The sequence below is a fragment of the Leptosomus discolor genome, chromosome 3 (assembly GCF_034619465.1).
Source record: "Leptosomus discolor isolate bLepDis1 chromosome 3, bLepDis1.hap2, whole genome shotgun sequence".
Lineage (NCBI taxonomy): Eukaryota > Metazoa > Chordata > Aves > Leptosomiformes > Leptosomidae > Leptosomus > Leptosomus discolor.
In genome coordinates this window covers 67,293,980-67,310,498 of record NC_141393.1, presented here as the reverse complement: position 1 = coordinate 67,310,498, position 16,519 = coordinate 67,293,980, and the positions used below count along the sequence as shown (strand labels likewise).

Genomic DNA, 16,519 nt, shown 5'->3' with positions numbered 1-16,519 from the left:
ATTGTAACTTTGTAATTTCAAGAGAATGGGATTTTTCCCATGACAACCTGTGACAATGTTGCAGTCTTTTAAGTTATTATTTTCTTAAGCTCTTGGGGAATCTCCAATCACAATACTCCAGTTAGCTGAGATTTTAAATATTCTCTGTCTCATAAATGGGACTTAATGAAGATTCTGACTTGAAGCCTACTTTCATACACTTTAACTAAATGAAGACCTCATGAATTAAAACATCTTTTTAATAGTTATCTCTTTTCTGAAGAGAACTATTATGTAGTTATTTGTACAACACCATCACAAAGTGAATACTTCGGAAGCAAGAGTCTCCTCAAATAAAGTTAATGATAGAGAACCACCTGCATGTTGGGAAAGCAAATGAAGAATCCAGAGATGGACAGAAATTCTTCTCTAAAATAATGAATGGAGGAAATTCTCCCAAGATCAGAATCTTCTGTAGAGAGAAAAATTCCAAGTAAGTAGCATTTAAAAGATGACTGGAAAGGTTGCTGATTTGAATTTAAAAGCTCGGGGTTGGGATTTCTGCAACTATTGTGTATGAGTCCCAGCAGTTTTTAAAAAGGAAGAGTAGAGAGTATGCCTCAAATTCCAGAATGAAGTGGTTTTCATCATTTTGCATCCTTATAAGCATGAAAATCATTGCTTATACTTGCGGAAGGTTCAATTGTACCTAAAACAACAAAATGCAAAACACTAACTTGCAAAGATCAGCTTACAATCACATTGCCAATTTGCCTTTACCACAGTAACTCAATGGCATTAGAAACCAAACGTTACAATTACATTAGAAACTAAAGAGAGCTCATGAAAAATATTTCTCTAGTGTCTGCCTCATACAAAGGTCTTACATTTCCAGAGCTTTCATTTCCCTCCACACTTCACAGCAATGCAGAGGGAAAGGTTCTACAGATATCCAACTCTCATCTGCAATAACGGTATCTCTCTTATCAGTAATAATGTTTCCTGGCACAGGAAACACACACTTCTCTGAAAAAGTGACGGGCACAGTGGGACAACGCTTGTTAATAGTCATATGAGATATCCAGCACCTGTGTCCCAGGAAAAAGGAAAACATAACAGGAATTCAATGCAAGTTTTTGGGAGGAGAATTACAAGCCTGATTTGTTCTCATTACTTACCTTTGTGTTGCTGTCAAAATCATAGAAATGATCCAGGGAATCTACTCAATGTTTGACACAGACATGGCTCTGTGTTGAAGTTCATTTTAGTAGAGTTAAAAGACTTATATGGTGTCTGAGAAACAGACTGTCTCAAGAAAAAAATCCATACTTTGATGCAGACTTCTCAGTCAATAAGGTATTTTATGATTTGGTGGCTGAATAATTTTAGTGATAGTATAATTTAAAACTGCATACCTAAATTTAATATAAGGCTAACCAGTCTGAAAGTAATAATATTCCTATGACTGCAGCATTTAGGATGTATCACATTATACAAGGAATTTCTGTGTTAATTGAAAACTGTATTTTTAGAAATGAGTTAATCATTTATTGACATCAGGGAGAGGCACGTGTATGTTATACAATAAGCCTCCTCCAGAGCTATAAGGACCAAGAGAATGAAGAAATCTTCACATTTATTCAGCCAAGCTTCTGAACATACTAAAGCCTTTAGTCTCTTTCCAGCATTCAAGATTCACCATCCTGACCTTTCCACTAGCACAGTCTCAGCAGAAACCCCATATGCAACAACAGTACTACTGCTTCCTTACTGAGCACAGATGCACAGAGAAGGAACCTTATTAATATGTAAATTGAAGAAGACAAAATAACATTTAAAATCCTTTGCATGAAACAATACAACAATATTTACTAAAATTGCTCTTCAACCCAGGAGCAAAGAAAATAAACAATTAGAAATAAATGAAAAATAATTCTTAACTGATTCTGTTTATGCTCCTACATTTATTCTAAAATTGGCAAAAGACTCCTATGGGAAGAAAGAGATCTGCTCTCTGACAAATAACTAAACCTAGGTGGACAAATACTGAAATTTCCCATTTGAAAATCTGAGGAGATACTAAGGATTGAAAAATGTGGAAGAATATGTGCACACTGAAAAGAGGTGATCATCTGAAAAAAGATGCTGCAATGAAATGGAAATGAAGATGTAAAAAAAAGGATGAAAGTTAGACAATCAGCTTACAGGACAGCACTAAGCAACAGTTCTGCCATGCTGAAGGGTGAGCCAAAGAGTAATCCATCATTCACAGCTTATCACATTATAGAAGCTACTGGTCACAGAAGAGCAACTCAAAGACATTTTCATTTCAATTATACAGCGAAGAAAGCCAAAAAACCAATATTGGAGCGCATTCAGTATTAGCTTTGCTAGAAAAACAGTCCATTATTCCCTTTACTAATGTGGGTACCAACAAATAGACAGACATTGGAACGACAACTAAAACAGACAGACATTGGAACAATGAGTGTTTTGTTTCACAGTAAACCAGCTATCACACTGATCCTGTGCATAAAACCTTCAGGCAAGTATGACTGGCATTAGGAAGAAACTACAAATTTGATCAAGCAAGGACCTAAGTATTTAGTAACAAAATACATTATGATGCAAATGATTCATATCTTTCCATAATGCCGTTGTTTACTGGAAAACGCTAACACCAACTTTGAATCTCTGAAAAGTAATTCAACCATTTGCAGAAAAACAGGAAACACTGTGTCTATTTTTCCAGTTTGCCTAGTAAGAACGCTTACCTAGCTAACCTGATTGATTTCTCTGCAACACACTCCCTTTCTCCTAGTAAAGTCACAGTGGTTGGTTGTCAAATAATAGTTACTTTAATCAGAAAATTAGAGAAAATACATCTCACGTTAAATTCTGCACTGCATACTCTCCAAACAGTTGAGAGGACTATTTCTGCCAAGTGCTTTGATTCCCTGGAGCATTGAGCTGTTAACTACATATGCACGCATGGAAGTAGGTCGAGAGTACTATTCTGTTATGCATTGTAATGCAGAGGATAAGCTCTTTAAATAGAGCTAGAATTCATATAGTATTTAAACAGAAAGTGTGCAAGAAACAGAACTATTTTCCCAAAGATGTTTAAACGCTCTGTAAAAATCTAGCTTATGCTATGTCCTCAAGTGAAATCTCCAATCTAGAATCTGGAACTCTTTTCATTCCTTATCACCATTGTCAGCCTTAAAGTTTATTTTTAGATACTTTGTCACATAAATGTTCTGCAACTGAAAAAGTTTCCATCTTTCCTGATTTCCTACTGTTCTGAAGAAGAGATTAAGAGACGGAACTAAAACTGACAGACCCGTTAAAATGAGGCAGTGAGCTTTTAATGGTTTTCCTTTTTATCTGACAGCTCAGATCATCTCTCATTTCAGTGGGGAATGAAGAAAATGCTCTTCAGCTTTTACCCTCCCACTTGAGGACAGACCTTTCCTAGCCTTATTCAATAATCCCATTCTTCAAATACCTTGCTTTCATATCAGAAGAAGGGCACGAGTGCATAGCACCTCTGTTAAAAGTTATACTAGCAATATAAAGCAGTCACAATATTACTTTCAACACAGATTATTGATTTTTTTTTTTCCAATGGAATGACAAGTTTATAAGCAAATTAATTAGCTTTTAACAATATTTCTCTAAAACTCACCACATCAATCATAAACTCAAGGTCCAGTCAGACCTGTCCAAAGACAGGTCATCTGTAGAATGGCCATAGCAATTTAAGAAAGCAGTGCAAGGATGAAGGAAAAGTTGCTGCTAGAAATCTACATAGCAGTTGTGTCTGATCTCAGTATTGGTAAGTAGGTAGAAACAGTCAAGAATAAAATCAGTAAACTTATGAATAATTCAATGCTTAAGATTGGATATTGCTGTTCCACCAAATCCTTCTTCAAACCAATGGGCACATAAAAGAATGAGGCAGTCAATAGAGTCTACTAGGATTTTTAGAAAACCTGCAACAAGATCCCTTCCCAAAGGCATTTAGGGAACTAAGCTGCCATAGAAGGTCCTCTTATGCACCTAAATAATTGGTTACAGGATAGAAAGGAAAAGGTAGGAAAGCAAAAGGTAGGAATAAACAGTCAGTTCTCACCCACAGAGCCTTACAGAAAGATGTGCTAGGGCTGATGCTGTTGAAAATATTCACAAATCACATAGAACACAAAACCAGCACAACAACAAAGACTGCTGATGAGACAAAGCGTTTGGAGCAGTAAATTGAAAGCTGACTGCAAAGATACTACACAGAACGTGTTCATACCAAGAGAAAGCAGCAAAGTGGCAGAGGTCATTCAACTGCAGATAAATAGAAAACGCTTCACAGGAAAAGCAGCCTTCAACTTGACGAACACACTGACAGGCCTCTGATCGAGATCCTTCAGGAAAAGAGGATCAACACCTGCAGCAACTTTCTCTACAGGAGCAGTAGAGGCCCGGAGAGCAGGGAAGGATCCCAGCATTGGAAGACAAGTAGAATTCTTCACTTTTACTACAGAAAACCCAGGAATGTCTGAGATCTCTGCCTCTCTGAAGCTGCCTGCTAGACAGATAATTCCCCTAAGTTGCTCCTAGTTCAGATAGATTCACTCCTTTATCTTCTCTTTATTAAACAAAATAGACTGAGATACTCATTCACGAAAAAGAGGTGTTTTTTCCAAAGTATGTTCTCAAATCCCTTCATCATCCTCATGGAACTTTTACAGATTCTTTTCAATGCAGAAGTAGCCATCTTTAATTCTGGACACAGTAATCAACAGCAGCTGCTGCAGCTGTGAAATACTGAGTTACTCGGGTCATCCTATTCCTAATCAAGATTCATCTATCTCTACATCCTTTAACACCTCATTATTTACCATTCCCTTTTTCTCTGTGTCATCAAGGTATCTTTATCAGAAATGATTTTTCTGTTTTCTTTTAGGTGACTAACCAGAGCACATTGAACGAACAAGCGATTTTCAGGACGCCTTGTCTGAAATACATTTATTCAGTGCTGATGTTTAGTAACTTGCTTAGCTAGCCAGTTTTTTAATTCTTTAACGTGTATCTTGCTCATGTTCTAACTTGTCCATCATTTACAAATTTTTTGCATGGCAGGCTACACGATCTACAGAATTCCAGCAAAATTACCTTCAGCAATGAAACCTGTTTTCATTTTTTTTTCTGTATTAGTTTGTCAAGATCTATTTTCAGTAAACTCATAGGCATGCATTATAATATACTTCTCACATTTAATTCTTGATAAGCAGAATGCTATTCCATCATTTTTCACTTAACTGATATCAAACTGACAAGCCCACAATTACCTGCATTGTCCTAGTTATTCTTTTCAAAGATTGGCACAGGAACTGTTTTCTTCTAGCCCTCTAGAGCCCTCCAAGATTAGTGAGAAATCAGTATAATTGGTTCAATGTTCTCTCTGCTCCTTTATTTTTTACTTTTTTTTTTTAATGTGAATTACTCATGACAATGAACTTCAATATATGTAGCCTAAGCAGCTATATTTAACAGTCATCCAAATTACTGTTTGAATAGGAGTCTGTATCACCATAGAATTCATCTGGAGAAAAGGAATATGTATCATCATACCCCAAAGGCAGGACACTCTTTTCTGCTTGTTATGACAACTCCATCATTTCTGTCTATTAATCAACTGGAGGAGGAAACAGAGTAACAAGGAAAAAGAAGGGAAGTGGAAATGGCTTTGTCTAAGGCGATCATTTATTCTACATGTAGAAAAAAATTGTAAAATGAAAACTGACTGCCAGAAACACAATAAAATCTGCAACTGACAGCCAGAGAATTCTCTATCTAGCTGCAATATTCTACCTCCTGGATCTCTCCTGAGCAACAAAAGTCTCTCTGTACAAGCTGGACAAATCTGTTCATTCAGTACCTCAAACTGGGAAAAATTAGAGTTTTCTTTGATCAGAGGTGATCTGAGAGCTATGAGTGAAAACCTATGCACACACCTTGCTTGTGGAAAAGGTCAGCTAACTTGTTCTCCAGATAATTAGCTAGAGACATTCTTGCTCAACCTCATAGCAGAGCCTGATGTGAGGGTTTCTCTTCCTCTAAAAATTGCTCTACTACAGAGCAAAAAAAGTCCTACTACACCACACTTCTCTGAAGCGGACCTCTGATATCAACCTGCTCATTAGTAAAGCTAGCTTGAGCCTCACTCTTCTCATATGCATCTCAGAAGGGACAAAATGTAAGGTTATAAAAAGTACTTCAGGCTATCCAGTATTGCAGAAACACTACGCTCTCCACATGCAATCTAAATAAAACTTTAAAACGTTATTGATTAGTGACTTGGATCAGAACAGGGTTAGCAGGGCAGAGTACAGTCACAGCAAAATAAGGAACACATTTTAAAATGCAGAGTACTGACTGTACCTTACAGATTTTGTATAGAGATTCCTGACCGTCTCCTTCTGTATCTTTAAAATAATCATGTGCTGGAAATGTACGATGAATATCTCGTGTAATGACACTCTCTTGAGCAGAATCCTGTAAAAAAAAGAGAGAGAAATCTGACATATTAGCCTGGCAACAATGTAATTAAACATAACAGAACATAAAATTCAATGTGCAGTCAACATGGATACATTAGATAACTGCTTTACTGACTCATCCTCCAAAAATGCTTTGAGAAGAAACTGAAAATCCTCTAGTCTCATATGCAGTAATAATTTGACAGTTTAACAACAGCAATGTGGCATGTCTTCTGTCCTTCAGGCTTACAGTTCAAACTCACAGGAAATAACTAGTTATTTAATTGTAGGTGCATTTTTACCACATATGCTTAAAGTCTTTCTCTGGGAGTAAAAAAAAAAGAAAAGAAAATTAGACTGTCTCTGTCTTGCAAGCTTAGAGGTATTAATTTAAAATGTATATCAATCTACCACAAAACCAGTGGTAATTACAAATTGGAACTATTACTTAGAAACATTCAGAGTTTACCATTAAGTGGTCTTTAATAGAACAAAACCAGAAGAAGTACCAGAAAATGTTACACTTTCAGATAAATCCTGTATCTTTCCCTGCTACCATCTCCAATTCAATTATATTTTTACATTGATTAACAACTAAGGATAAGTTCAGGTGCCTAAACATTGGTGTCAGATGTCATTTTAGAAGCCTGAAGATAATCTTGCCTGGTAAGCAGCTGCTGCTGCAGAAGGATACAAGTCTGCTCTAAGTGCTGCGTCATCTCTGCAAGCTCCATGTGAATGATCTGCCTATACAAAGACAGCTAAAATGACACCAAATGCCCATGTTTAGGCAACTGAGTTGGCCTCTGGGCATACCTAGTTCTGTAGATAAAGAAGCAATTGCTTACAATACTGCATTTCTATAAAAAGCTGGGAATTGTTGCAATTGGACCTGAGAAATACCACTGTGTGTATAAGAAAGTGGTATCAAAATGTCAGGGCTGGAACCATAAGTTAATCAATTATCTTCAGGTTCCAGTTACCCTCAGTGTGAGATAGTACCTTTAGGCTGGTAAATACAAACACTGCTTTTCTCTATCACCTTTGTAACCCTAAAGTAAAAACCAACAGAATCCTTACCTGCAACTTAGAAAATAAATCATATATAAACATTTTTACCTTGAAAACAAAATATCTGCCATAGAAAAGCTTCTAAACCCTCAGACTGGAGTTTGTAATCCAGGACATTCCATAAAAAAGCTTCTTTACACCTGCTGGAGTCAGCAATCAGGTAATCTCCTGAATTTAGGTGGTTTCCCCATCTCATAAAGCCTCTACAGTGAGCCTACGCCATACAGTAATGCAGCTGCCTGTGGGGACTCAGCCAGATGCCCACAACAAATCCCAGCTGCAGTTCCCTTTTGGGCCCATCCATAGCCAATACATGCAAAGATGTTATCTGGGCTATATCAGGCTACCCCAGGGATGAAAACCCATCATTGTATTTCTTCATTCACTTCAATAGCAGCTAAGAAAATAGTTATAGTCACAACGAGCATAAACATCACTTTAATATGTTTTCTAACAACATTCAACTGAGTATCACAGATAAGTAAGAAAAAAAAGGTTGTGGTTTTTAAAAAAATCTAGTTATCTTCTATTATCATTGGAGTTCTCATTTCCTTCCGTTCTCTCCACTCTCCATGTTAAACTATGGCTTCATCTTTCCTCCACATCCCTCTCTGCACTTGGCATAGTCTTCCAGTCCTTGCATGTAGAAGTGTTCCTCTTTCTTCTCTCTCAAATCTCTCCCTAAAGCTCACAGCTTCTCAGAATCTTTGCTATCATTAATCTATCCATTTACAATGTCCTAATTTTCAGTGATCTCAACCGTGGCTTTCCCTTTGCTTGAAATAACTTCTTTAGTACAAGACAATAACACGATCTGCATTTTGTAAAATACCAGGCATATTGTTAAGTGTTAAGAAAAGGAAAGCTTACAAAGAGCGGTGATGTTTTTATTATGCTAATTGGTACTATTGGAGAAAATAAACACTTTTGTGCATTCATAGGGTTATCATGATATTCAGGACATCTAAGCATCGTGCAACTATTAGCAAACAAAACTAACCACACAGTCTAAACCACATGCAGTAAAACACAGAACAATAATAAAAATTTAGTAATAAGCAGTTCTCTCATCAGACTTCTTTAATGAGTATTTTCATTTAAATGGCTTTCAAACACAAGAAAGGCTAAATAACTGCAGTCTTTCTCCCAGATTGATCTGACAATTTAGTTACATTGTAAGGAAATGCCTTAAACAGCATTTAAGGTCTACCAATACAGATCAGTTATCAAGTCTATCATAAAAATCTGTTACGTTAATTCTTCAGCACAAATTCGAAAAGATCCAGGTATTTTAAAGAACGTTACAGGAAGGCCACTGTGTCCAGCACATACATCACTTTTCTGTCAAGCAGAGAGATTATCTTTGACTTCCCTATCCCTATTTCTATCTTTTCTTGAACTGAGAGGCCAATATATAATTGAGCACACAGAAGTTCACAAGGTAGATGTCTGAGGTAGGACCAAAAAATATTTGTGTAAAGGCCCCAATGCAAATTCACTGAGTTAAAAGCAGCCTGAAGCAGAGTCTTCCTTCAGCATTATTAACAATAGATACTTCTAGAAAACTAGAGGAAAACAATTAAACGGACCCAAACTAAAATTTAAGCTGAAAGGCAGGAGAATTAACACCTCCTCAAAAGACAACATCCACCTGAAATACGAGAAACCCACAACCTAAGAGAAACAAGAAATTAGTCTAGAGTGAAGACCAGACTAGAACTACTTCTTAAAATACTTAAAAAATATTTTGGTTCAGTTTCTACCTTTTTCCAGATAGTTTGTTGATAGCACTCTTCTCAGGAGTACCACAGCAGATGAGTTCACAGTAATCCTAATTCAGGCGTTCAGAGAATTTTTATTCTTCTGATAGTCATGATTAATTTACTATAAAAAAAGCTAAGGTGAGATGGCTATCAAAGCATTCAGAGTTCTAATGATCTTTCTCACTTCTAATAATCATTTCTGTGCTGCCAACTCAGAGAAACAATATTCTACAGAGGAAAAAAATTATCTTCACATGTCAACTATATGACAGCTGACATCCTACTGAACAAGCTCCCTAGTTTGAGTTGTCTTACTTTTAAAACAGCTAAACTTCTGCAACTGTGAAGCAACTGTATTGGAATACTGACTCCTTGGCATCACTGCCATTTTAAACTATGAAGATACTGCTGAATGTGGACATTTGATGCCAGAAGGCAGACTGATGTAGAAATACAGAAGAGAACAGAAAACTGTTTATAATAAATAAATATTAAAATAAAATTAAGGTTACATAGGCACTCAAAATTAGGAAACATAGGGCAATCTTTATGCACCTACATCAGGAACTATTTTTTAATTAAGAACATTTCACACACACTACAGAAAGGACCTCTACTCATTTCTCGTCATGAGTGTACCCATTCTGGTGATGAACTGTGGTTATGGAGCAGAAGAGACTCCTGTAGGCTGAGCCTTGCTTCCTTTGTTGCAAGAACTGGAGGACAAGTATGGTATGAGCCAGAAGAATGTATTAAGAAAGAAAAATTTCTTGCAGCACAACATCTCAATGCTGTGTTCAGCCTCAAATCCTTTCCCCGCTTCTGCCCAAAATTACTTGCATGAAACCAGGCGCATCACTTAACGCAAAAAATTCCATGAGTGGTAACCTGAGTTTTCCTTACTACACAGCTGCCTGTAATACAGCTGTTGACTCAATATGGAAAAATGCATACTTACTTACAGTTGCAACTAAAGGAATTCAAGAGTTTTAAGTGAATACTAAAAAACTAATAAAGCAGGTCACAGGTGTGTCAAACCTGACATTCAAACTGAGCAGCACTTCTGACCTCAATCTCCTTGTGCTCCATTTCCCTGGTTAATAATAATTCCCCATCTCAGTAGGATGTTACGAAAATCAATTAACATCTGAAGCACTGAAATACCGCAGTGATGAGTCCTACAGAAGTGCCAAAGAGGAAAATAATAACTTCATCCTCAAATCCCGATCTGAGTGGTATATAGTAAGGCACAGTGTTACACCACGAAAAATAGTAAGGGGGAAGAAAGAAAAAAAAAAAAAAAAAGCTGCTCATTAGGTAAGTACTATTCCTTCTGTACTCAACAAGGCAGAGATCCTGGGAAGAAGGCAACCCAAAACCACAGAACTATGTGTGATCAAGAATACATTATTATGCATATGAGTAGGCAATTTTGATATTGTACTTAGCTTCCAAAGGTTTATATCTAATTTTAAACTCCTTCAAGTTTGGTTTTATCATACATGTTTACACATAAAACCAATATGATTTGTATGTGCTGGAGACTCAGTACAACCTGCCCATTTAAAAGGTCTACATCTCTGGTGAGGTTCAAACAGCTAATTTTGCATCAGACTGTCCCACCTGTGCTCCATCTCTTCACTAGCTAAAAACAGCCAGAATCCAGAGTACCGAGGAAAGGAAGAAAAGGGAAAAAAATAAAATTCAGAATGGGCTTTCAACATCTAAAATTACCATGCCCTGGAAATACGGTGTCATGCTCCTTCAGGATTAGATACGGAAACTTTTCTACGCTCTGTATGCGGAAAGCAGAACCTCTCAGGCTGCTGCAGGTGTTCATCACTCTTGTTTAGTCAGAGGTGTACAAGATGGAAACACATCAACCACTGACAGTGGGAGTGAGAGGTATCCTCAATAAATCCATGCCTCTTAATCCTGAAAAGCTGTAAATTTAAATATTGACTAGCCAAGTGGACATTATTAGACATTATGACACAGTTTCAGTACCCTAAGTATTTAGCTGAAGGAACAGATTTTTTTGCATATTGTTTATTTTGTTCCTTAAAGTTCTTTGTGGTCCTGTACCGTTCCATGCATGTGCACACGGGAATATGAGTAATAAGGTTAAATTCTCTAAAACACAATCACAAATAGACAGCAAATACAAAATATACAAAATAGATTAAGTCAGGCAGTATGGATTTGAAATGATCTGCCTAACTGGCATGTAGCTGTGCCCCTCGTTATTAATGATGTCCTCCCAAACTCATGCTTTCAGAGAACCTGGCATCACGTTGTGCCCGCATATACATATACACATCATCAGCTCCTTTCCTCTCATCATTTTCCATACCCATTATAATCCTCCAAGCAGAACGTGTGATCCAAGAAAATCCCAGGTTCCCTACTAATCAGTATTTGGGAAAAAAAATCAATAGTTCTTCCTTTTAAAAACATTGAATAAAAGATGTTGGGCTTATGCTCAGTTCTTGTGTAGCATTTTTATAATACATACCTTGTAGTTCAGCTCTTTTCTAGAAATAAGATTTTCTTTCAATCATCATCAGCTTTTATTCAGCTGAGAACATATAATACTCAAAGAGTACTAATTAACAGCGAAACAAACAGAAAAAAGCAAGGGATTATTCTTTAGAGACTTTTTTTTAACAGTTACATATCAAGATATTTAAAGCAAACATAATATTTAGGTTAGTCCACTGGTCAGCTGAACTTTGCAAATTCTGGCTCACTATCAGCTGTATTTATTGCTGCTTGGGCAAAACCATTTTCTACAAGCAGAAAGAAACAACAGTCCTACCAGACAGGGGGTCAAATCAATAGTTCAAATCCGAGAAGTCCTGGGCTTCTAGCAGGTCAAGCCTGGATCTAAATTTATTGTCAACAGCTCTCTTTTCTAGTCAGTGTAATATTTTGAATTACTAATATAGCTCTGCCCAAAGAAGTAGACATCTTCTTTTATCAAATTACCTCTCATTCTTCTCAAGTTGCGTTTGACAAGGTAGTGCGCAGCTGCTCATGCCTCAAATTTTGAGAATTCCCAAGACAGGATCCTCAGAAAAGCATCTACAACATGTCTTTTTTAGACTAAGAACACAAAATTACTGATCACTTCTAAATACCCAATTCTCTAATTGTTAGAAAGCTTGTGGGCTGGGACCCTAAACGTTTTAGATACAGTACCACTGGGACTGGATTGGCCAAGAGCTTGTTATGAACTGTTCTGTTATTCATATGATCAGCCACATGAGTGCCAAGGAATAGGGAATGATGCTCATTTTGAAAGGCTCTCATTGTATTTCTTTCAACAACTAAAGTCAATCGTAAAACTACTTGGAATGAGGAGGAGCCCTGATGTGGACACACTGAACAACTGCCCAGCATGAGTATTTTAACCCTCCCAGAAGCTGGTGCTGATAGTTTTCAGCTACAAGATGCTGGACAAGGTAGACTTGGACCACAGAGAATGACAACTCCAAGATTCTTAAAGACCACACAGAAGAAAAAGGTAGTACTAGGATAATAAAGATACCTATGCAAATATTATTCTGTGTGTAGCTATAAAAAAGAAAGTGATATTGTAGCAGTACAGAGATAAGGCAGAAACAGCTCAGATCTTAATAGGGCTGACCTATCAATCAGCAACAGCCCAGATGACATTTTTCTGTAAAAAAATCACAGCAAAACTAGATCAGACACAAAACAATCAATTCTGCATACTCTCTTGTTCTGAAAACCAAAAAATATCCATGACCTTCGCTATCTTTATGTTTTGTTTTCCTTCTCCCTCTCCTATTCTGTACACTCTCCCTCTCTTGTACGCTACTGATACATAATTTATTCTCCTTACTCTGCCATGCCCCTTCTGAAAGATGTCAAAAGAAAAATGCTGTTTGTGCTACTGGGCAAGAGATCAACTTTTGAACACACCAGGCTAAATTTTTTGCCATTGGCATGGTATGCTGTGAATTCAGTGTTACTCTTACAACACTTATCTTGAAAGCCCCCTGATCTCCCACAAGAGATAAGGCTGTTGGTACACTAGCTGATGGAGTTTAGGGGGGGGGTGGGGGTGTCCATATGTATAGCTGGCATGAAGGGCCAGGCACATCTGTTTGTAGATATCACAGTATTTCAATTTTCATTTTATTATGTTTGGGGCTTTATTTGGGTCACACGATCTTTAGCAGATATGATACCCAGCATCCTATTGTTAAAGGTTGGAGAGAATATTTTAAGCACTGGATTTTGTCTTAGATTTGCTCTTGTTTTTAATAGCTATTACTTAGGAAGGTTGGCCACTCCAGAGGACATGAAGATATGTTAGACCAAGTAAAAGGCAAGTAATCCAGTTTACTTGTCATCATTTCACCTTCTTTCTCTGAAATGTGTATAGGCACTATCTCATAAACAGACAAGTAAAAAGGTAACCCACAGATTTATCCACATAGCAAGTTAATTTTGTCCAAGTTCCTTGTGGTTTGCTGATTTTTAGATTAGGTTTCTGATTATGACTCTTCTATTACAGACACAAATGCATTTGTAAAGGCTGGAAAAAAATGTTCTTGAGATTAATCTGTAATTCGAAATTCAAATACTTCTGACTCTACCACCAACTCATTGGGTACTTTCTAGAAGCAACTAGAAAGGTAAGTCCTGTTTCTAACAAACAACTTAACTGCACCTATATCAGATCGCTGTGGAAAACTCATGTGAAACTGTTTACAGAAAATGGAAAAGGTGGCATATTTGAAGTCCTGACTCGTATTTATCTACTTTAATTGACGGTGCTATGAAACTTACTTCAATTTTAAACAAGTGCCTAGAAATCTTGAATACAAGAAGCATAAAAAGGAAAAATAGTTAATGCTTGTAATGGGTCTGCCTGAGATGCAGCCCTCATCGTGCTGTGCAGTGGCAGCTAGATAACATGCCAGTGTTTTGACTACTTCTGAGTAGGGCTCACACACCACCAAGGCTGCTTCCCCAATCTTTCCCCAGCAGGCTGGGGGTGGGTAAAAAATTGGGAGGGGATATAGCCAGGACAGGTGACCCAAACTGACCAAAGGGATATTCTATACCACATGACGTCTGCTCAGCAATATAAACTGGGAAAAACAGGAAGAAGGGGGGGACATTTGTTTCACGTTTGTCATTCGGAGCAACCGCTATGCGTACCGTAGCCCTGCTTCCCAGAAAGTGGCTGGACATCGCCTGCTGACGGGAAGTAGAGAATAAGATCTTTCATTTTGCTTTTGCTTCCACGCACAGCTTTTTGCTTCATTAAACTGTCTTTATCTGACCCACGTGCCTGTTGTTTTGTTTTCTCTCCCTTGTCCAGCTGAGGGGGTGAGAGTGATAGAGTGGCTTTGGTGGGCACCTGGCATCTGGCCAGGGCCAAAACACCACAGTCTTTGGTGCCCAACGTGGGGCACGATAACAGCAGGTTTGTATTAAGTGTGCTGTAGCTGTAGTAGCTATTAAGTGGCAAACTCCTGTGCCGGTCACGGAGTTTGTTAGTTGCAGTGCTTATCTCTATTTTGCTCTGCTTGGGAACATGCTAGCACAAACAGTAGCTATGTGCTTTGGTCTCACATTGATGGCTTTATTGTGCTGGGGAAGCTATTTTGTGGGGAGGAGGAAGGAGCTTGGCAGCATGCTAGCACAAACAGTAGACTATTGTGGCCTGAACAAAGTGACGCCACCATTGAGTGCTGCTGTACCAGATATGCTAGAGCTCCAATATGAACTGGAGTCATAGGCAGCAAAGTGGTATGCTACGATTGATACTGCCAATGCGTTTTTCTCAATTCCTTTGGCAGCAGAGTGCAGGCCACAGTTTGCTTTCACATGGAGGGGTATCCAATATGCCTGGAATCAACTGCCCCAGGGGTGGAAGCACAGCCCTACCATTTGTCATGGACTAATACAAACTGCACTGGAAAAGGGTGATGCCCCTGAACATTTACAATACATTGATGACATCATCATGTGGGGCAATAAGGCAGAAGCGTTTGAGAAGGGAAAAAAAGTAATTCAAATTCTTCTGAAAGCTGGCTTCACCATAAAGAAAAACAAAGTTAAGGGACCTGCACAGGAGATTCAGTTCTTAGGAATAAAATGGCAGGACGGACGCCGTCATGTGCCTATGGATGTGGTCAACAAGATAGCAATTATGTCTCCACCAGCTAACAAAAAGGAAACGCAAGCTTTCCTAGGCCTTGTGGGGTTCTGGAGAATGTATATTCCAGGTTATAGTCAGTTTGTGAGTCCTCTCTATCAAATAACATGAAAGAAGAACTGTTTTGAGTGGGGCTCTGAGCAACAACAAGCCTTTGAGCATATCAAACAGGAAATAGCTCGTGCGGTAGCTCTTGGGCCTGTCCGGACAGGCTCAACTGTGCAAAATGTACTCTACAGTGCAGCTGAGGAGCATGGTCTCACCTGGAGTCTCTGGCAGAAAACATCAGGAGAAACCCGAAGTCGACCATTAGGGTTTTGGAGCCAACGATATCAAGGATCAGAAGCCCACTACAACCTGATTGAAAAGGAGATACTAGCAGCATATGAGGGGGTTTGAGCTGCTTCAGAAGTTGTTGGTACAGAAGCATCTCTCCTCTTGGCACCACAATTGCCTGTGTTCCACTGGATGTCCAAAGGAGATATGCCTTCTACGCATCACGCAACCAGCGCTACATGGAGTAAGTGGGTAGCACTGATCACCCAATGAGCTCGACTGGGAAAACCCAACCATCCAGGAATCCTGGAAGAAATCATGGACTGGCCAGAAGGCAGAGACTTTGGAGCATTGACTGAGGAGATGGCTCGTGCCCAAGAGGCACCACCGTATAATGAGTTATCAGAAGATGAAAGGTGTTATGCTTTGTTTACGGATGGATCCTGTCATGTGGTAGGAAACCGTCGGAAGTGGAAGTCTGCTGGGTGGAATCCCACACGACAAGTCATTGAGGCTGCTGAAGGAGAAGGTGAGTCAAGTCAGTTTGCAGAAGTAAAAGCTATCCAACTAGCCCTGGAGATTGCGGAGAGAGAAAAATGGCCAGTACTCTATCTCTATACTGATTCCTGGACGGTGGCTAATGCCTTATGGGGTTGGTTGCAGCAGTGGAAGAAGACAAATTGGCAGCGCAGGAG

The 16,519-nt window shown here is 38.4% G+C and overlaps 1 protein-coding gene across 1 annotated transcript in view; it reads right to left on the bottom strand.

The window, feature by feature from the left end:
* The window catches only part of RABGAP1L (RAB GTPase activating protein 1 like), a 258,884-nt gene that overhangs the window by 107,675 nt on the left and 134,690 nt on the right, over positions 1 to 16,519 (bottom strand). Inside the window, exon 14 of the mRNA XM_086463421.1 lies at positions 6,418 to 6,531. Within this exon, the coding sequence (XP_086319547.1) occupies positions 6,418 to 6,531 (114 nt within the window). The remainder of the gene's footprint in view (positions 1 to 6,417; positions 6,532 to 16,519) is intronic.